The 19,430-nt window shown below is 40.1% G+C and overlaps 3 protein-coding genes across 7 annotated transcripts; 1 reads left to right on the forward strand and 2 right to left on the reverse strand.

Annotated features, from left to right (window-relative positions):
- Nucleotides 1-422: 422 nt before the first annotated feature.
- psap (prosaposin) lies at nt 423-10,123 on the reverse strand. Its single transcript, XM_087802370.1, has 14 exons — nt 9,987-10,123; nt 7,672-7,805; nt 7,503-7,577; nt 7,296-7,421; nt 6,367-6,570; nt 6,125-6,268; nt 5,984-6,040; nt 5,290-5,442; nt 5,128-5,220; nt 2,239-2,422; nt 1,928-2,091; nt 1,774-1,854; nt 1,576-1,683; nt 423-881 (listed from the first exon to the last, which is right to left on the reverse strand). Exons 1-14 carry the CDS (start codon nt 10,018-10,020, stop codon nt 846-848), a joined length of 1,593 nt encoding a protein of 530 aa, XP_087658496.1. The 5' UTR covers nt 10,021-10,123; the 3' UTR covers nt 423-845.
- A 1,756-nt stretch (nt 10,124-11,879) lies between these two features.
- Nucleotides 11,880-13,279, reverse strand: mrps6 (mitochondrial ribosomal protein S6). 2 transcript variants are annotated; one of them, XM_087802780.1, is made up of 2 exons: nt 12,860-13,279; nt 11,880-12,064 (listed from the first exon to the last, which is right to left on the reverse strand). In XM_087802780.1, the coding sequence occupies exon 1, from the start codon at nt 13,196-13,198 to the stop codon at nt 12,866-12,868; it is 333 nt and encodes a 110-aa protein (XP_087658906.1). In that variant the 5' UTR covers nt 13,199-13,279; the 3' UTR covers nt 11,880-12,064; nt 12,860-12,865. The 2 variants fall into 2 exon arrangements, with proteins under 2 accessions (XP_087658906.1, XP_087658907.1); XM_087802781.1 differs by having other exon boundaries at nt 12,856-13,279.
- A 236-nt stretch (nt 13,280-13,515) lies between these two features.
- Nucleotides 13,516-18,279, forward strand: nolc1 (nucleolar and coiled-body phosphoprotein 1). Of its 4 annotated transcripts, none has more exons than XM_087802938.1 (11): nt 13,516-13,638; nt 13,806-13,861; nt 14,222-14,378; nt 14,459-14,594; nt 14,672-14,805; nt 15,049-15,148; nt 15,219-15,356; nt 15,423-17,228; nt 17,292-17,419; nt 17,483-17,563; nt 17,627-18,279. In XM_087802938.1, the coding sequence occupies exons 1-11, from the start codon at nt 13,528-13,530 to the stop codon at nt 17,783-17,785; spliced, it is 3,006 nt and encodes a 1,001-aa protein (XP_087659064.1). In that variant the 5' UTR covers nt 13,516-13,527; the 3' UTR covers nt 17,786-18,279. The 4 variants fall into 4 exon arrangements, with proteins under 4 accessions (XP_087659064.1, XP_087659066.1, XP_087659065.1 ...); XM_087802940.1 differs by having other exon boundaries at nt 14,672-14,793; XM_087802939.1 differs by having other exon boundaries at nt 14,462-14,594.
- Nucleotides 18,280-19,430: the final 1,151 nt, after the last annotated feature.

Raw genomic sequence — 19,430 nt, forward strand, 5'->3', positions numbered from 1 at the left:
CTTTTTTTTATAAATAAAAATCGATGCTTTGAGATTCAAAAACGCCATGTCAACGGCCATATAATAAAGTTGTGTATTTTGAACTCATTGCACATGCGCACATGGATCGCCGATTTCCCAGATCGCGTTTACACAATAGTGTTTTGTCCAAATTTGCTTGCCGTAAAAAAAATGTACACTCGAAATGAACTACTGACAGGTTCTTTATTGCGTTAACTTTATTCAAAAGTTTAATACATCCTTACGCCATTAGCTATGTCCTTCCTAAGTTTTATTTATTTTATAACGTGGTTAATCTACTTTGTCCTTTGATTGACAGTCAACCAATTGAGATTTCATGGCATCATTTTTTTTAAGCAATGGTTTCATTTAGCATCATGGTTGTTTTTTGATGGGAACACAATAAAAATGGAGTCAAGAAGTGGATGGAAATCAATTTAATAGTTTGAAAGACAAGTCAACTCATCGATGGGATGTGAGATACGAATGCGTCTGTTAAAAACAATTGATTCACATTAGTGAGTGCAAAAAAAAGAAAAAAAAAGCCACTCTGGCATCAGAAAACACAAAAATTGCAACCGAATCAGTTTTTTCAGAAGGGATTCTTGCTAAAAGCTACAGATTTGTACAATTAAACCAGCAATCTGAGGAATATTTAAACATAAAAAGAACAATGAAAACCTCCAGTGAAAACACAGAAGCAGCATCACATCAATGCAGACCTTTCTTCACAGTCCAGTCTTTCATTAAGTTATAAAACTGAAGTCATTAAATCTCTTGTTAAAGAAACGAAGAAAATTCTCTTTAGGTTCCCACGAAAAGGTCGGACTGCACACGGCCGTCCTCTATACCCACATGTGGCGCTTGCAGTGATCCACAGCCTAGAAGAGGAAAGAAAGAGATTCAAATAAATGACAACTTTTTAAGAAGACATGGGGGATCAATTGTGGCTCCTGATCAAATTTAGCACAGCGCCCCCCATTGGTGGGTAACCAGTACCCTCACCTGGAGGCCAAAGCTACGACTACAAATAGAAACTTTAAATCTTTAAAAAGAGAAATGGCAGAACGCCAACCAATTAAAATGAAAAGTTCCATGTTTGAATATTTATCAACTATTTGACCAACTCCAGAAACAGCCCAGACGACCAAATTTTAGAATGAAAAGTTTAGGTTTTTAGATTACAACCAAAAGATAAATGGAAGTTGAGGTTACGGTTTTATGTTTTCAAAGAGTTCCACTTTAATGTCTTAAAGAGGCTTCCTTCGTTTGTTCCAGATTTTAACCCCTTGATTGTCAAAGAAAGATAAGCTCTTGTCCAAGTAAACAAGATTATTTAATAAATGATCCAAGTTGAAAAGGGTTTCATGAGCATGTTGCCTTTTAAAGCAACAATTTCATCAACAAGTTGCAAGAGTTCATTCAGTTCAAGGTTCTTGCAGTGTTCTAGAATTCTAATCACGCGATACTACGCTCTCTTAATAAGAAAATACTGGTAAAGTCAACTGCTATGAACATCACTGTAGAAAGTGTTGCTTCCTGCGTGTTTAGAAACGACACTGAACGGCGACTCACGTTGCACTGCAGAGCCGTCTGCATGTTCTTACACCAGTACCCGGGTCCTCGAGTGCACTGCTCTGTTCCCAGCAGGTGGCGCTGTGCCTCTGGGCAAGCTCCAAGTTTCTGAATAAATAAATTAAAAAAAACTCTGTGAAATCAATTCCTTGACTTTTTGGTCAGTTTCAAGATTTAAAAATCGCTGGTTTTTCATACCAGGCAAACAAAGTCTGGGTCAAGCATCTGCAGCAGCAGCTGCACCATCATGGGCTCGTACTGCTGGACCAGCTGGTCGCACTGTTGGGAGGAGCAAAGTTTAGAAGGAGCTGGGGAGAGAACGAGGAAACGTCAAACGTTAGCAGCAGCTCACCTCGGTCTGCAGAGAGTCGGGCAGGAAGCTGCAAACCTTCCTCACGGCCTCCTCGATCTGGGACTCGGTGGCGTTCTTCTCCAGGAGGGTGTCGATGTAGGCCACGGCCGTCTTGCACACCTTGCAGTAGCCGCCCACCTTGAACTGGGCCAGATTGAGTGCAGCTGGAAGGAAAAAAAGCAGATCCAAGAATGTGGCTTCAATAAAGCAGGTGTACATTATCTCAGTAGCGACAAAGATGTCGAGGCTGATACATCTGGAAGATCTCACTTGATCTCCTGACTTAATGTCGAGCAGGTGTGGTCACTTACGGACGAAGGCGCGGTGTTTGGCGTTGCACAGAGCGATGAGCGTGCAGACCTCTTTGGGGTCGGCCTGCTGCACCAGGAGCTCGATGATGGCCTTGCCGTACGCCTCGACCAGGTCCTCGCACTGAGTGGTCAGAGTGCTGGGCAGAAACGTGCACACCTTCTCCACGGCCTTGATCACTTCCTCCTGACATCACAGATCGACGTCACGATTGTTAGGAACGAGTGACGGAATGTGATCAAGACAATAACAAAAGGTGAGGCTCAGATTATTCTTGTTATGTGGATAATCCTGATTTTTTTAAGTTGTATTTCAACTCTATCGTGTTTTCAGACATGACATCTTTTTTTTAATGCAGGGATCTCAGTTTGGTCAAACTAAATTAGAGGAACAACAGCAGGTGAGCCGGGGGTCAGGGGCCCACAGGCTATTTTTAAATCCCAGAACCATTGATTTTATTAGCAAAATGTTGTCTATACTGTGGAAGCAATGATACATTCTTGATTGACAACCAGTTGAAAAATCATACAAAAGGTCTTTTAATAGTAAGTAACTAAGTAAGTAATTTTTATTTATAGAGCGCTTTTCCAAACCAGGGTCACAAACGATTAAACAATCAAAACAATATTCAATAAAGTATATACTTTAAAGGGCAAGATACAACTTATAACACAACTGGAGTTCCAGAAAATCAAGGAAGCATGATAATAGAATAATAATAATAGAAGAGTCATCTTTGACAATGACATGTTATGAAACATTTTATTTTTTGGGTGACAATCTAATTTAGTTTTAAACAATCAATAGATATGGAAAATGATCAAATAATTTTGACAAAAATATATAAAACATTGATTTTAAACAGTAAATCATGACTGTGATAATAAAGGGTTACAAGGCAGACAATTGCGCTGATGCTCTTAATTTGAGTTTATTTCCTCCTTCTGAACGGCGTTTTGGGAATTTACCGTAAAGTTTAGCAATAACTTAAAGTGCAACTCAAGACAGGAGAAACAACAAACTCCCAGCTAGCGGATTGATATTGATGTCGTGGTTAAGTTACAATGACTCCATCACACGCGGTTGTTTCTACCCGTGTGAGCAGTTATGCTATAATAAAATAAACATGTGTTGCCTTTTGAGTCTGGCTAGACCTACACAAAAAGGACCAAAGTTTATCGTTAAAAAAAAAAAGTTAAATTGGTGAATATAAGCGTGGGAAATGTTCAAGTGTGGCGTGAGAATGGCTTTCAAACTTAAAAAATAACATAATTTTAGCTTTAAAATTAGTGGAATTCCACCCAATAGCAGATATCAGGGATCATTCAACGCAGTTCTCATCAAGTACAACATAATTAATACTAGTACATTTGTCTGGTGTTTTACTGTTGAGCATTCAGAGTTGAAGAACCAGTAACTCGAGTAATGAGATACTGTCAAATAAGACTTTTAAAGTGATAGTTCACCCAAGATTCTCTAATTTTTATCTATTTTCACCCTCTTGTTGACTAACGATCAGGATTATTTTCAGAGTAATCTGTTAGAGTAAAGCATTCTGGGGAAACAATTACAGTAATCCCTTTGCCAGATCACGGTTCACCTGATGTGTCTTCTAAAATGTTATTTTTAATCTCAAAAATCTAATCTTGTTTTCTGCATTAAAGAAAATCTTGTTTACAGGAATCGGACTGTTTTGCATTCTACCCCCCATGGCCTTTGTCAACCAAGATCTACATCAGAAATAAGAGTCATGAGCACATGACTGAGGGCTGCATTTTATCTCCGATACCATCAACTAAACTGTCCAGGAAGGAAAAATATGGCGCGTTTAGTTTATAACAAGTATCGTTTTACCCAACCTGATTTTCTTTTACATTTGTGCCATTTGGCACAGCATGATGTTCTAATGATTATTTGTATAAAAAGAGGAAAAAATTCACTAGATGTTGTGTAGTGGTTTCCATTCATTTTTGGTTTGGTCATAATGAGATGACTTCTTCTGATGAGACTTCACTCATTGAAAAGGGAGGCCTGACTCTGCACATGGGACAGCTTGACATGAATATGCAACGTTAATCTCAGTGACAAGTAAAGAATAAGAAAAAGGGAATAAAAGTCACCAAAGGCAGACTATGTAATTTGTTGTATGCAACTTTTTGAACGTGTGCAATTGAAAATGACACCTCATACTTGAATTCTAATTTATCAATATTGTTATTTAAACATATTTATGGTAAACTTAACTTTTCAACTTATTAACTTATATTAACTTATTAACACATATATTTTTGGGTTTAATGTGCCAACACAAAATAAAACACAAACTAGTAATGTTTCTACAGCCCAAAGTGATGTATTTATAGTCTTATCACAATAAATATGTAGTCATGCTTGCTGCGGCTCACAATGAGCTGGAAGGAATGTGCCCAGTTAGAGTTTCGTTTCTTGAGAAATGACAGTTTGTGCATTAAGATACAGAGACCAAGATATGCGAGCTGGTCTCCCCGTGCAGGCTGTAATGCCGTGCTCACCGACTTGTACATAAAACTGTTTTTTGCTGGCTGCGTCCAGCAACAAATGAATAAACTGTTTGTATTTAAGTGTGTCATGAGCTTTAGAATAAAAAGGCAGCAAGAAGCGGAGAACAGCAGTGGTTTTGGACGAGCCGTAAGAAGCGACTCCACTCCTTGCTGGTACTGAAAGGTATTTGACTTAGTTGTTATTCTAACACTTGTCTTGGGTTTTCATTCCGATTGAAAATCCCCGACACAAAGAGTCATATATGCAAGTAAAAACAAGGCCAGGGCAACCGTCTTGAAGAGTTCTATGAAACTGAAAATGTCCAAAGCAGTCACGAGAAACAAAAATAAACAAGATCTCATGTGTCTCACCTCAGTGGCCTCGTCTTGAAGCATCTCTTCCAACTTTTTCATGACAAACTCACAGATGGCGCATGAGGGGGATTCGTTGACCTTCACCATGGTCTGGAAACAGAAAAAACAATCTCATGCCTACACTCCCCGCAGAATCATTAAGTAGCACTCGACACGTACCAGTTTGGACTTCGCTTTAGTGGCGGGTACAAGTTTGAGGGCCGGGATTTGTTCGGGAATGGGAACAGTTTTGGCACTGTGCAAGTTCATCAGGGGGGTGAACTTGTTGGTGGCAGTGCAAAAACCAGCACGGCAGCAAATCTCCTTGGGTTCCTGATGGGAGAGTAAGGTTTGAAATGCCGTCCACAAGTTTAGAATATACGATGTTGAACGTGAAAGTAATTCCAGTGAATAATTTTACATTGTGCAGAACTTCACGTATTAGTTGAGCGCAAGGATACAAAAAGTGTAAGGGACGACAAACATTAAAGGTCAACATCCATACTTTAAAATAGAGTGTAGTAAAAGGTCACATGCTAAGTTAGCATCACTACCACAGAACTCCTGAATTAGTTAATTAAGTATGGATGATGAGCTGTATAAGGCATTTACACTGAACAAACATTAGATATTAAACAGAAATCGCAAAGAAGCAGGCGGAACCGAGCGACCCACCTGTTCCTGAGACAATGGGGCAGCGGACAAAACCCAGAGCAGGAGGAAACAGCGAGACAACATGAAAGATTGTAAAGGAGGGAGAGATGCCGGAATCATTAAGAAGGTAATCAAAAAACAGCAGCGTGATTGACAAGTCATTGTTAAGGAAAAAAAAAACATGAAAGATGACGTAGTGGAATAATAAGAGGTGACTTACGACCGTCAGCAGCATTTGAGCAACAAGACTTCCATACTTGCTGACGTACTCCTTGCACTGCATTGTGGGAAGGATAAAGAAAGAACAAGGCATTAGACGTTTTGTGAGTGAGACCAAAAAATGAAAAAGTCAAACTCGTACCATTGCGGATAGACCAGGTCCGAGGAGGTCACACTGGTTCTCCATGTTCTCAATCAGGGCCTCGATGAAAGTTTCGTTGGTCTTGGCCTCGGCCTGAGCGTCCTTCAGGAACTTGATGCAATCCTCACACACGTCTTCAGTGGACTAGACACAGGATTTAACTCAACTAGTCAATATCACATGGAGGGGCTCAGCCATTATTCCTCTTTGACTCACTAAAAAGATGTTTTGATTATTTATACCTCTGGTTTGGGGCTTTCCTTTTTGGGGGTCTCCTGGGGGTAAAGGAGCTCTGGTACATTGAGAAGGAACGGTGAAACGCTCTTGGCCAGGTCCACCAGTGGGATCTCATTGGACTGGATCTGTTCCGTCTTCTTGAGCTCAGCCAGCGCCACTTGTTGAGATTTGCACATCCCCATGGCTCCGCACACAACTCCTGGATTTTCCTGTGACCCAAATTATTCAATCACTACAAACCATCATATCCAAACTCTGACAATCAGTAATAAGTGAAACGTTTAAGCTTGAAATAAACCATGAGAAGGTGGAAAAGAAACAGTAACAGCTCCCAGTCATGGGACTTGGTGACACACAATAACTGCCCTGTTTCCTCTTGGACTTTGACTCGCTTCCCCATCAATAGCTCTTATTCAGCTCGCTGCACTTTCAACGCTTACTGATGGGAGAGGAAGCTCATCTGGCCTTAGCACAAGAGAGTTGGAAAGGCTCCAAATAGGCTCAAATCAGACCCTTGAAATTATAAATTATATCAGTTATAATGAGGCCCTCAATGGATACTTATAGAGAGGACCAGCACAAGTCTTTTACTTTATTAATAAGTCTTATTGCTTTCCTTTCAACACATGCTTTCATCAAAACAAAGACAAAAAGACAAAAAAAAAACCATAACTGACACCATCTGTAAGTAGTTTTGTCCCCAATTCCGAGTCCAGCTTATTATTTCAACACTTTATGGCAATTTGGGTGAATCATGGCAATCATAAAGAGATTTTTTTTTCTTTGTCCAATAACCAGTAGTTTGTGATTACAGAATCTTAAACAACACATTAACAGACAGTGACTTACATTCCTGATTCAGTAATCTACAATAAACTCTTCTCATATGGGGGAAAATAATGAATATCAGCTTATATTATTTTAGATTTCTTACCAGCTCTCCGACAATTATTCCCATGATGATCGGGAAATATTGGTCAACCAGCTCCTTGCACTCCGCAGACAAACCCTGATCAGGAACCAGCTGGCAGGCCTTCTCCAAGTACCCAAGAACCTCATTCTGCATCAACAGAAAACAATGTTGAGCATATGTGAATGTTAGCCATTTATCTAAAAAAAAAAAGTTTTTTAAATGGAATACCTGAGTAGCATTGTCCTTGAGAAGCTGGTCCACCACCATCAAGACCTCTTTGCACAAGTCACATGTTGCGGTTTTCTAAAAAAAAAAAAAAAGAAAAAAAAAAGATATTGATTGATATTGAAAATCACACGAAAGACCTTTTGTAGGGACAAGAAATTTCAACACTTACCATCTGAGGCTGGTTCCATACGTTCTGTTGGCAGTGAGTCACTGCCTTGCATAGGTCTGCGGTCTTTACATTTTGACACCAATAGGGGGGGCCACGGGCACACTGCTCAGTCCCCAGCAGAGGACTGGCGACAGCTGCAGAGACAGAACAACACCTTTAAAAACAGGATCGTGGATGTATCCACTGGGGAGGCATATCTTAAAAGTAAGTAAGTAAAAGGAGGCCTTGCCACCCCTGCCGTCAGAATAATAGCTTTTTAACTGATTAAATTCAAACTAAAAGTAACTGTCCCCCCACTTAATGCCATATAATAAAGATGTTATTACATCTGCTTCTGAGAAGGACGTAAGCAAGTCCTGAAGTAGGCTTCAGTCTGCATGAAATGTTGTTGTTCAAGCAGGTTTAATGTTTGTTGAGAGCAAAGACGCCGGTCAGGAAAGGTGTTCACTGTTCTGCTGGCTCTCGTCTCCTTTTTGTCTTTGTGTGCAATGGTTCCTTTCGCCTTAAATGCATCTTTAATGTTCTTTATTCAAAGAAAAATATTGAAAACTTCTTAGTTGCTTGAAGTTTCACCATATAGACGCACGTCAGCCTTCTTAATTTGATATTTCCTTTTTTCCATGCACCAACATTAGCCGACTAATGCAGCCTATTTCCTGACAAACATGTGACCACTGAAGTGTAACCGTCACTCATGGATGAAGGAGAAAACTGCAGTATTTTCTAATTTAGTAAATATTTCATAATGCCGTTTCAACAGAAATTATATTGTATGACCTAGTTACAAAAGCTGCCGTTTAGACGTGTGAAAGTTGTTACCTGCATATTGTACTCTGGGTAAATGGGTCAGAAATGTTCCTAAGCAGATCTAATAATAAAAACTAAAGAGAAATTTGACTGAAGGTCGAGAAAATCTATAATTGCCCCTTCCAAAAAAAGGGTTAGCATTAATAAAGTAATAACAAATGTTAATATACTCTTATCATAGCTACCAAGGAATTATTGATTACTTTACTTACAATATGAGGACTTTCTAAAAAAAAAAAATCTGCATAAAACAGAAAGATATTTTTGATATGTTAATTCCTCTTTCACATTATCACAAGACAATTAAAAAAAGGAACTAGACTTGCCCTATGACCAACTTCCTGTTTTACGATCAAAATGTTTTTTTTCCTATATTAATAATTATATTTAATGCACTTTATGACTTAAGATTTATAAAAATAAATAAAACTCTAATGGAAATTAATCCAAGTCTAAAGTCAAGTTAAACCCCACCATGCATGACCCTTAAATTGATCATGTAGTTCTCCAAATTATTGGGTAATCTGGTCAAAGTTTGAAATAATCCTATGAGTGACCTTTTGTAGCTACAGTTCAAAAACTGCTGAGGCAGATCGGAGTACGCAGTAAAGAACTTTTGAGTCACCAAAGACACTCTTGTAAAACAGTTTACAAGCACAAACTGCATTAAGTCACATGAGCAAGTCCAGACGACAACAAAACAAACCAGATCATAGACAGTTATAATTCTAATAAAAACATACATTTTCAGCTTGATCACCATTTACATTTTAAATATCACATTTGTTTTTGAACCTTTAAAAATCGACGTGACATTGCGTCATAAAGACGATGAAAGCAGTCAAATAACAAGTAATAAAGCATATCCCAAACATGAAATCTTATGCCATTGAGACGATAAAACACAATATGATTTAACCTTAATCTTCAGAGGACAAGAATTACACACGGAATGGAAATATTCCAGGCAGATTAGACTGTAAAAACTTGTGTAACTAAAGAAGTACGAATAGCAAGATCCCTTTATCTTGGCCACGATAAGGAAATAGGTTATCGCGGTAGAAGTGTAAATAAAAACCGGATAAAGACTAACACAAAGCATTAGGTTGTGTTAATGTCGCAGATTGTTTTTATTTTTTAAGGATTTTTTAAGTTTTATGATTCAATACATCAGAGGCAACTTTTCTAAACAACAATCTTAAACTAGCTTACATGCTAACAATGTCAATGAAAGGAAGTCAACATCTGCCACCGAAATGTCTCCCTTTTCTTATATTTAACTTCAAAAACAAAATGTTTTATTTGTACTGGATCATATTGTCTAAAATCGTTGTTTAATTGTGAGAAGCTAACTCGCATGTTGTTGTTTACCGAAGTCACTTTGTGACGCTTCCGTATTTTTCTGATGTAGAAACAAGAGTTACAAAACAAAATGGCTTCGCTCGACGATGGACAAAGTCGTCGTTTAACGCAATGTTGAGCCGTCAAGAGAAGAGAGTTGGGTTTACCTGTCGAGACGAAAAGAAGCGAGAAAAGAAGCATGACTGTGCTGTTCGACGACCGCTGATCCGACGTGTTGACTGCAATGCAAGCTGCTGCCCCGGTTATCCACTTTATGTCTGGAAGTCAGGTGACAGGGCGTCACATGACTGTGTGACGTCACGATGGCATCATTTTCTAAGGCACTGCTTTGAAGCAGATTTTTTATTTATTTTTATTTTGCACAATGAATAGTTTAAATGGTATTAATATTTGATTTATGTATTAATTTATTAACTCTATAATTTGTTTTATTTGATATATTTAATTATTTGTATCCTTCTGTGCTTGATGAAGTCTAGGTTAGGTAGAACTTTATTGATCCCTTGGAATCATTGGAAATTGTTTTTCCAATTAGACACAGCAATACAGACGATTATTCATAAAAATAAATATAAGAACGAGAACTAAGATAATTTAAAAGAAAGAACAAGATGACACAATTAAAAAGAAAAAATGTTGTTTTGTTTTTTGTCTACTGACTCCTTCAAGAAACATCTCAAGATCAATTTTTATTCGTGCAGGCTTTTCCCAGATTTTCTGAGACTCCTGTGTTGTTCTCTGTGTTATCGTGACCTTTTAAGTATATAGTTTATTGGGTATTGTTTTGACTGTTTAAGCGCTTTGTGACCCTGGTCTAGAAAAGCGCTCTACAAATATTACTTACTTACTTAATTTAATTTGCTTTCATTCTAAATTTAATTTTTTTACCTTTTTTTTTTGTATTTTATATTCTATTGTTTTCTGCCCGCGGTGTAGAAAAACATAATTTCATTACACAGCACTGTCCAAACAAAGTTGGTTTGACAATGTAGAGATTCTAATATAATCGACCCACTTCCTATTTCGTTCGGTTAATTATGTTAACGGTCAACCAGTCATGTGAAAAACAGAAGATTAAAAAGTGATCTGTCCTAGTTCCTCTTTTGACTATGAAATCTAACTGCCAGGTTGTTAAACCCATATTGTTCATGTCAAAAAGAAGGAATTTTTAAAAATGCTACGTACACCATTGCGAATTTACTTGTTTGGGATTTTTAAAATATATTAAATACATTCTTATTTGCTTTCTACATGGATGAAAAGGCAGAATGTTTCTTTATCATATTCCAAAAACAAATGCTAGTTTATTTCCTGCACACAACTTTCAACATTAAGGCAACAATTGTTTTTTTCAAAATGTACTTTTTGTGTTGGTTGACTCAAATAAATAATGTTGTTATGCACTTAGATTATGCATTTATTGCTGGTTAACAAGATCATATAACATATGCCATACAAAGTCTGTTTGTAAGTTTGAGACTCACTCAGTTTTAATAAATAATTTGTACAAAAAAAATACAATAAGTGGTTTACAAAATTCTGTTAGTACATTCGAACAAGGATTTTGGTAAATCAGCCCTGATTTATTTAGATCATACTTGTATATGTCACTTTAGGAAAAAAAGATGTCTAAAAGGCTTTAGTGGCGTGTCAACTTCAACACAAAGACTTCTATGTACATTGCTGTAATGGGACAAGGATGGGTGGAGATTCAATCACTGTCCAAAGGGATGGGTTGAGTTTGACTCCAGATGTTTATGGTGAGGCTTTGCTTAATGAAGGGCAGATGTTTAATCATCATGTTCTCCTGACTATAGTTTCAAATGATGAAAACCCAAAGTTCTCTTTTTTTAATCAGGATGCACCAGTTTTGAATAGAAACAGATATTAGAGTCAACATAAGTTTTTTATTGGATTAGAGAAAGATACCAGATATAAGTTGTACTGTCATTGTTATATCTTTAGGAAAGAAAAGGGTACTTTGGAAAACTGTGGAGCAATAAACTGTCGAGGCCCAAATTCAATAAACACACTTTAGGAAGGAAGAGTCAAGCATTTATTATGTGTAATGATCAGACAAATAATTTAATTTACATAAAACGAAAAATGAGGAGCTGAGAAGAAAACAGTTTAATCCTGACGGTAGAAAAAAAGAATCCATATTCAGTCCAAGAAGCACAAGAAGCTGTTGGTCATCACTTTCTTGGACGGGAACAGTGAGCAACTGTAAAATGTGAGAAAAAGAAAAAAAAAGTACATGAACTCTGAACTTCTGCATATTCAGCAAATACCATAAAGGTAACAACCATAGGTTATAACTTTTACAAGTACACCATGTCAGATCCTATGGGGAAATGTTTTATTAGGAACCGAACAATTAAAATGTATACATGTCTTTTTCTATCCTTAAAACTCTTCATTGGCTGCCAGTTTCTTTCAGGATCAACTTTAAAATTCTGGTTCTTACTCTCAGATCTATTCATGGTCAGACTCCTCCTTCCATCACTGATCTGATCCAGCCTTACACCCCAGCTCGGACTCTGAGGTCTGTGGATCAGAAACTACCGATGGAGAGAAATCCTTCCAGGCTGTTCCTCCTAAGCTTTGGAATGATCTTCCTCTCCTTCTGTGTTTGATGATCTACTGACTCCTTCAAGAAACATCTTAAGACCTTTTTATTTGTGCAGGCTTTTCCTTGATTTTCTGGAACTCCTGTTGTGTTATCAGTTTTATCTTGACCTTTAAAGTATATACCTCATTGACTATTGTCTTGATTGTTGAGGCGCTTTTTGACCCTGGTCTGGAAAAGCGCTATACAAATAAAAATGACTTACTTACTTAAGACCTTTTTATTTGTGCAGGCTTTTCCCCTGACTTTCTGGGACACTTGTGTTTTTCTCGGTATTATCTTGATCTTTTAAGTATATATTTCATTGGGTATTGTTTTGATTGTTTAAGCGCTTTGTTGTGACCCTGGTCTCAAAACAAAAAAGAAGCGCTCTATAAATAACTTACTTACACTGGATCATTGTTCCAGAACACAACAGGATTTAGGGTCCACAGGGTCCCCCTTCTTTAGCACCGTGGGTCTCACAACGTCCACGTCCCGGCCCAGGTGGCCCAGTAAATTGCCGAGGATCCCGGGCGCCGCGTAGAAATCGATGAGAAAGTAGGACCCCCTGCTGTGGCGATGGTTGTGTTTGCTGATCGTGTAGGGCAGGACCCGCTCGCCCAGGTTCTCCAGGCCCCTCACCACGGCGCCTCGCTCCATCAGCGCCTCCACCGTCCTGCGCAGAACCGCGGCGGTCTCGGGCCGCTGCAGGGCCTTCAGGATCAAGGCCAGCTCGTACCGTGGCATGACTTCAGCGACGTGTTGTTATTACTAAACCGATCTGTCCGTGGACGACCATGACATGTGGGGGAAACGGAAGGGCGAACGTTGTTGACTTCATGACGTATAAATCCTGCGACGGAAGTCGATTTTTTTCCTCCAAAAACAATTTAATTGTATTGTTTTACTTACATCACATTAATCTTCCGTTTAAAAAAAAACATTGGATGAAATTGCGTCTTCATTTTATTTTATATTTCCATTTATTTATTTTCTACGATCTGTCGCGCATGCGCAAGAATCTACATCCTACGTATTCGCTCACTTCCTCCTCCTGTATCCTCAGCGTGGTGAAGATGGCGGAGCAAAAGTCGGTAACGAGCGACTTGTACTCATACGTTTACTCATTTCTACGAGACAACAAGTTCACTAAGGCGGCGGAAGTTTTCCTGAAGCAAACGAAAGTGGTGAGTGTTTATTTCTGGCGGGTGTGTTTGACGTGTTCTGCGTCTCCCGGTGCGGTTCGTCATCCACGTGGTGTGACGCACACGTTGTTGCTTTAAAAAAAAAAAAAAAAGAAAACGTCAATGTTTGAATTAATGTCTGATAATAAATGGTTATTTTTTTCTTTCAGAACCCACAGGCTCAAAGTGAAGAGAGCCTCACCAACATTTACGACTTTTGGCTTAAGTGAGTTGAAGACCTGGTTTTTCTTAATGTTTTTATGCTATTTTCTTTTAATATTCACGTTTAAAAAGAACCGTGTAATGGTTGTAACCGTGTAACAAAAAAAAAAAAAAAACACTTTTTCTTTAACCAAATGTAAGCCATGTATTTGGTCACATGTGGTGCAGTATTTGTGTGTGAGTACATGTGATAACTTTTGTATTGGTTTGTGTTGCTAGACTACAATAAAGGGGAAGACAATACAGAATCACTTAAGAGTAATAAACACATTGACTTACATTTATTTTTATTTACATCCCAAATGTAACTTCTCCTTTGAACTTCCTTTGAAGTTTATGGCGTAACTCTTCTTCTTTTTTTCAGGTCACCAGAATCCAAAAAACGAAAAGTTCCGGCTGACAATGTTGCAGCCAGCAACGGCCCGTCATCCAAGAAGACCAAACTGAATCCGGCGAAGAAGGCCGAATCCAGCAGCGACGACTCGAGCGACTCTGACGAAGAGGAGGCAGCTCCTGCCAAGGTAAATAGCTTAAGTCATTAAGACGCGTCATGTTGATGGTTTTCGGTCAAAAAATGCGTGTAAACAAAGGTTGTCTCCAGCAGGCTCCTGTGAAAGCTCCTGTGAAGGCTCCAGCGAAGCCTGCAGCAGCTTCAGCGACACGGAAGAAAGACGCTAGTTCCAGCAGTGAAGATTCAAGCTCTGAAGACGAGCAGCCGGCAAAGGCTCCATTATCAAGTGAGCTTTCTTAAGATGTGGCTCATCGGTAACTCTGTTAAGTGGTTTTTAAATGCGATATTTGCCTTTCCCTGCAGAACCTAAAGTAGCTCCTGCGGCAACGGTCAAACCTGTCGCCTCTGCTAAGGCGGCGGCGGCTAAGAAACAGGAGAGCAGCAGCGACGAAAGTTCTGACTCTGAAGATGAAAAATCGGCAAAGGTGAACAAATCGGTCCGTTACAAATGCCTCATGGAAAGGGTCTTGATTGCAGAATATAGTCTAATGTCCAGTTTGAAGACGCACGACTCATTTTTCATTCATTAAGCGAACTAAACACGGGCACATGTGCATTTTCTAATGTTCAAAACAGACATTTGATTTGGGAAAAAAATGTAAAGGGAAAGGTTTATCATCGTACGGGCATTAATATTGATATCTTCAATATGTTTTGGTAACTCTTCTCAATCTTATCAGGTACCAGTTAAAACTGTGGCAACGAAGGTTAAACCTGCTGCAGCTGCGGCAGACTCATCGTCTTCAGATGAGGCTCCCGCTTCTAAGAAGCTGAAATCTGGTGAGTTTTTTTTTTTTGTTTTTTCCAACAATGTTCAGCACGGTTGATTAACAACTCTTCATCATTAAAGGTCTATACAATGCAGTCCCGCCTCCAGCTTCATTCCAGAGTCCAGCGGAAGCAAAGCCTGCGACTAAAGTCGCCGCAGCCAAATCTAAGGAGGTGAAGAAACCCGTGAAGGTCACGCCTGCAAAAGAGTCAAGCTCAGGTTGGTTGTGAAAAATGTTTACATTCTAATGACGAGTTGTTTAAAATGTGGTTTTCTTCTCCATAGACTCGGACAGTAGCTCAGAAGATGAAGCTCCAGCAAAACCTGTCGTGAAAGGCAAGGCTGCGCCTCCAAAAGCAGCGGCTGTTAAAAAAGCAGCTGCCCCTAAACCTGCAGCAAAAGCAGCAGCAGCAGAGAGCAGCTCAGATTCTGACTCTTCCTCTGAAGATGAGGAACCTGCTAAAGCTAAACCTGTAGTTAAAGTAGCGACCCCTGCCGCAAAAAAACCTGCGACCCCTGCCGCAAAAAAACCTGCTGCAGAGAGCAGTTCGGACTCTTCATCTGAAGAAGAGGAACCACCTAAGGCCAAACCTGCAGTAAAAGTAGCAACCCCTGCCGCAAAAAAACCTGCGACCCCTGCCGCAAAAAAACCTGCGACCCCTGCCGCAAAAAAACCTGCTGCAGAGAGCAGCTCGGACTCTTCATCTGAAGAAGAGGAACCTGCTAAACCTGTAGCTAAAGCAGCAACCCCTGCCGCAAAAAAAACTGCAACCCCTGTTGCAAAAAAAACTGCTGCAGAGAGCAGCTCTGACTCTTCATCCGAAGAAGAGGAACCACCTAAGGCTAAACCTGTAGTTAAAGCAGCAACCCCTGCCGCAAAAAAACCTGCAACCCCTGCCCCAAAGCCTGCGACCCCTGCTGCAAAAAAAGCTGTTGCAGAGAGCAGCTCAGACTCTTCATCTGAAGAAGAGGAACCTGCTAAAGCTAAACCTGCGACTCCAGCACCAAAAGCAGCTACCCTTGCCGCAAAACCCGCAACCCCTGCTGCAAAAAAAGCTGCTGCAGAGAGCAGCTCGGACTCTTCATCCGAAGAAGAGGAACCACCTAAGGCTAAACCTGCAGTAAAAGCAGCAACCCCAAAGTCAAAACCTGTGACTCCCGCAGCAAAAACGGCTGCTGCAGAGAGCAGCTCTGACTCTTCATCTGATGAAGAGGAACCTGCTAAAGCTAAACCTGTAGTTAAAGCAGTAACCCCTGCCGCAAAAAAACCCGCAACCCCTGTTGCAAAGAAAGCTGCTGCAGAGAGCAGCTCTGACTCCTCATCTGAAGAGGAGGAACCACCCAAGGCCAAACCTGCAGTAAAAGCAGCGACCCCTGCCGCAAAAAAGCCTGCGACCCCGGCCGCAAAAAAAGCTGCTGCAGAGAGCAGCTCTGACACCTCATCCGAAGAAGAGGAACCTGCTAAAGCTAAACCTGCGACTCCAGCCCAAAAAGCAGCAACCCCAAAGTCAAAACCTGTGACTCCTGCAGCTAAAAAAGCTGCTGCAGAGAGCAGCTCTGACTCTTCATCTGAAGAGGAGGAACCACCTAAGGCTAAACCTGCAGTTAAAGCAGCAACCCCTGCCGCAAAACCCGCAACCCCTGCCGTAAAAAAAGCTGCTGCAGAGAGCAGCTCTGACTCTTCATCTGAAGAAGAGGAACCTGCAACCTCCAAACCTGCCACCCCTGCAGCAAAAACAGCTGCTGCAGAGAGCAGCTCTGACTCTTCATCTGAAGAGGAGGAACCTGCTAAAGCTAAACCTGTAGTTAAAGCTGCAACCCCTGCCGCAAAAAAACCTGCAACCCCTGCAGCAAAAACAGCTGCTGCAGAGAGCAGCTCTGACTCCTCATCAGAGGATGAAGAACCAGCTAAGGCCAAACCTGCTGCTGCTACTCCGGCAAAGTCCCTGGTGAACGGGAAAGCATCTACACCAGCTGCCAAGAAGACCGTCGCAGCCAAACCTGCAGAGAGCAGCTCCTCCGACAGTTCGTCCGAGGACGAGGCTCCTCCAAAAAAAGTCACGACTCCCGCCGCACCCGCCATGGTCAACGGTAACAAGAACACTAAACATGGCTCATAAAATCAGCAAATTTACGTTCTCTTCATCCCTCCAGGCACCAACGGAAAACGTAAAAAGGACGAGTCTTCAGAAAGCGAAGAGGAGGAGGAGGAAGAAGTGAAGACTCCAAAAAACAAAAAAATTAGCACGACGCCACAGACCTTTCCTAAAGAAAAAAGGAAGGTGAGTCTCGAGGGTTAATGAGTGTTAATAATAATCTCATCTGACTTAAATTTTTGGTTACAGACTAACGTTCCGTTCAGAAGAGTCCAGGACGAGGCTGTAGAAGTGGATCCTCGTCTCGCAGACAATTCATTTTTTGCTAAGGTGGGTACAAACATTATTTCTGCTCATAATGATGTCTATTAACTCATTGTCTGTCTCACGCAGCGGGGGGCCAGTGGCGACTGGGGGGAGAAGGCCAACGAGACGCTCAGGTTCACGAAAGGCAAAACGTTCCGTCACGAGAAGACGAAGAAGAAGAGGGGAAGTTACTGCGGCGGCGCCATCTCCACGACCATCAACTCCATCAAGTTTGACAGTGAATAGGAACCTTCAGATCTGTGACACCCTATCCTCCATTAACGACCTTTGACCCGTCAGTGGATAACTCAGCTGTGAGGTTGAGCAGAATCATTGCTGTTTATAGCCACTAGGTGGCTCAAGACCACCTCCTAAGGGTGACGCTGCCCCTCATTTTTTTTTTTTCTTTTTTTTTTGGTTAATCTTCTTTGTGCATGATCTTCATCCAAGTGAATCTGGATGTTTGTTTTAGTCCTAAAATACACTCATTAATTTCCTTAGAACAATGTGTAAGGTTCTTTTATTCTGTGTATTTATTAGGTTTTATCGCAGTCGCTCCATGTCATAATTAAGCCATTTTCAACACTTTAGCTAGTGCGTCGTATCTCTGCCTTTAACCCTTTAAGTGAAAGTCTTCAGTGGTTACAAAGTTCTTTTTCTTCGACTGTATTCGATTTGACCTAATTTTGTTTTGTATACTATAAATTGAAAGTGTCAATACATGGTTATGTTTCCAATCACATTTTTGTTGTGACTTTCTTGAAAGCCTCGACTCATTTCTACCAGCCTCGACTTGACCAACATATGATTTAAACTCTTGTCATTGTTTGAACCTCAAGAACAGGTCAGCCATTTTACTTAGCAATTCACTCCTGGTACTCGTGTTTTACACATAGTTACCTTGAAATGACATAACTTAACTGTTAACTACGTCACTAAGATGGCGGCCGTTTAGCATGGTTAGTGTCCATCGAACCATACTCCGTTTTGTGTGCGTTAAATTTCGCATACTAAGAATTGAGATGCACTTGTGCACTAAAAATACTAACATTGAGTACGCAAAGTATGCGATTTGGGATATAGCAGCTTGACCAAAAGCAAATCAGTGGGCGGGGCTTAAGGGCATTTTCTAATGTAAATATCTTTATTAAAAGAGCTTTGTGCAAACAGACACTGAGTACAATAGTCTATCTATTTAAGACACACTTAAATCAACACATTAATTGATCCTTTAACTTAAAAGTCTGTAACTAGAAGTTTTGCTCTGTAGGAAACGGGCAAGTTAAAGAGTTCGCGAAACTAGAAAATTGTTTCGAAAGTTGAATTCTATCACTTGAAGAAAATAAGAAACAGTTGTTTCCTCTTCTTAATCCACAACATGTCTCTAAATCCTATTCCCACATGGCTGCTTAAAGAAGCACATTCATGCCTGACATAATTAACTTGTCAATGACATCAGGTTATGTGCCTCAGATGTTTAAATATTCTGTAATTAAACCTCTGCTTAAAAAGCCCACCATTTAATTTCTTTAGAAAACACTAAACATTTGCACCGATGGCACTGAACTGTCAACGAAGACAGATGATGTTACAGTGGTTCTCATCATACCTTTCTGGTCACAGTTTCAGTGTATCTGCCAATCAAATAAGGTCTGAACAGCTTAGTCAATTGTTTGCTAGAAATCAAACAATGAGTGAAAACACTTTGCAGCTAAATGTGGACAAAACTGAAACTCTTGTTATTGCTCCTGATGATAAAGCTCCAGGTTTGAGTCAGTACTTGGGTGACTTAGGGTCTTTTGTCAAACTGAGCCTGAGAAACCTGGGTGTTGTATTTGACAAAGACATGTCTCTAGTTCAACACTGCAGATAACTGACCAGAAACTGTTAC

This window comes from Callionymus lyra, chromosome 11 (genome assembly GCF_982586985.1).
Source record: "Callionymus lyra chromosome 11, fCalLyr1.hap1.1, whole genome shotgun sequence".
Lineage (NCBI taxonomy): Eukaryota > Metazoa > Chordata > Actinopteri > Syngnathiformes > Callionymidae > Callionymus > Callionymus lyra.

Excerpts from the sequence above, each read along its gene's own strand:
- psap (XM_087802370.1), bottom strand. The coding sequence starts at position 10,020 with ATGCTTCTTTTCTCGCTTCTTTTCGTCTCGACAG. Across the intron at positions 1,684-1,773 it reads ACCCAGACTTTGTTTGCCTG|AAACTTGGAGCTTGCCCAGA; the intron begins GTATGAAAAACC and ends TTATTTATTCAG. Across the intron at positions 882-1,575 it reads AGACGGCTCTGCAGTGCAAC|GCTGTGGATCACTGCAAGCG; the intron begins GTGAGTCGCCGT and ends TTCCTCTTCTAG.
- mrps6 (XM_087802780.1), bottom strand. The coding sequence starts at position 13,198 with ATGCCACGGTACGAGCTGGCCTTGATCCTGAAGGCCCTGCAGCGGCCC.
- nolc1 (XM_087802938.1), top strand. The coding sequence starts at position 13,528 with ATGGCGGAGCAAAAGTCGGTAACGAGCGACTTGTACTCATACGTTTAC. Across the intron at positions 14,379-14,458 it reads AGGAGGCAGCTCCTGCCAAG|CAGGCTCCTGTGAAAGCTCC; the intron begins GTAAATAGCTTA and ends GGTTGTCTCCAG. Across the intron at positions 15,149-15,218 it reads TTCTAAGAAGCTGAAATCTG|GTCTATACAATGCAGTCCCG; the intron begins GTGAGTTTTTTT and ends TCATCATTAAAG.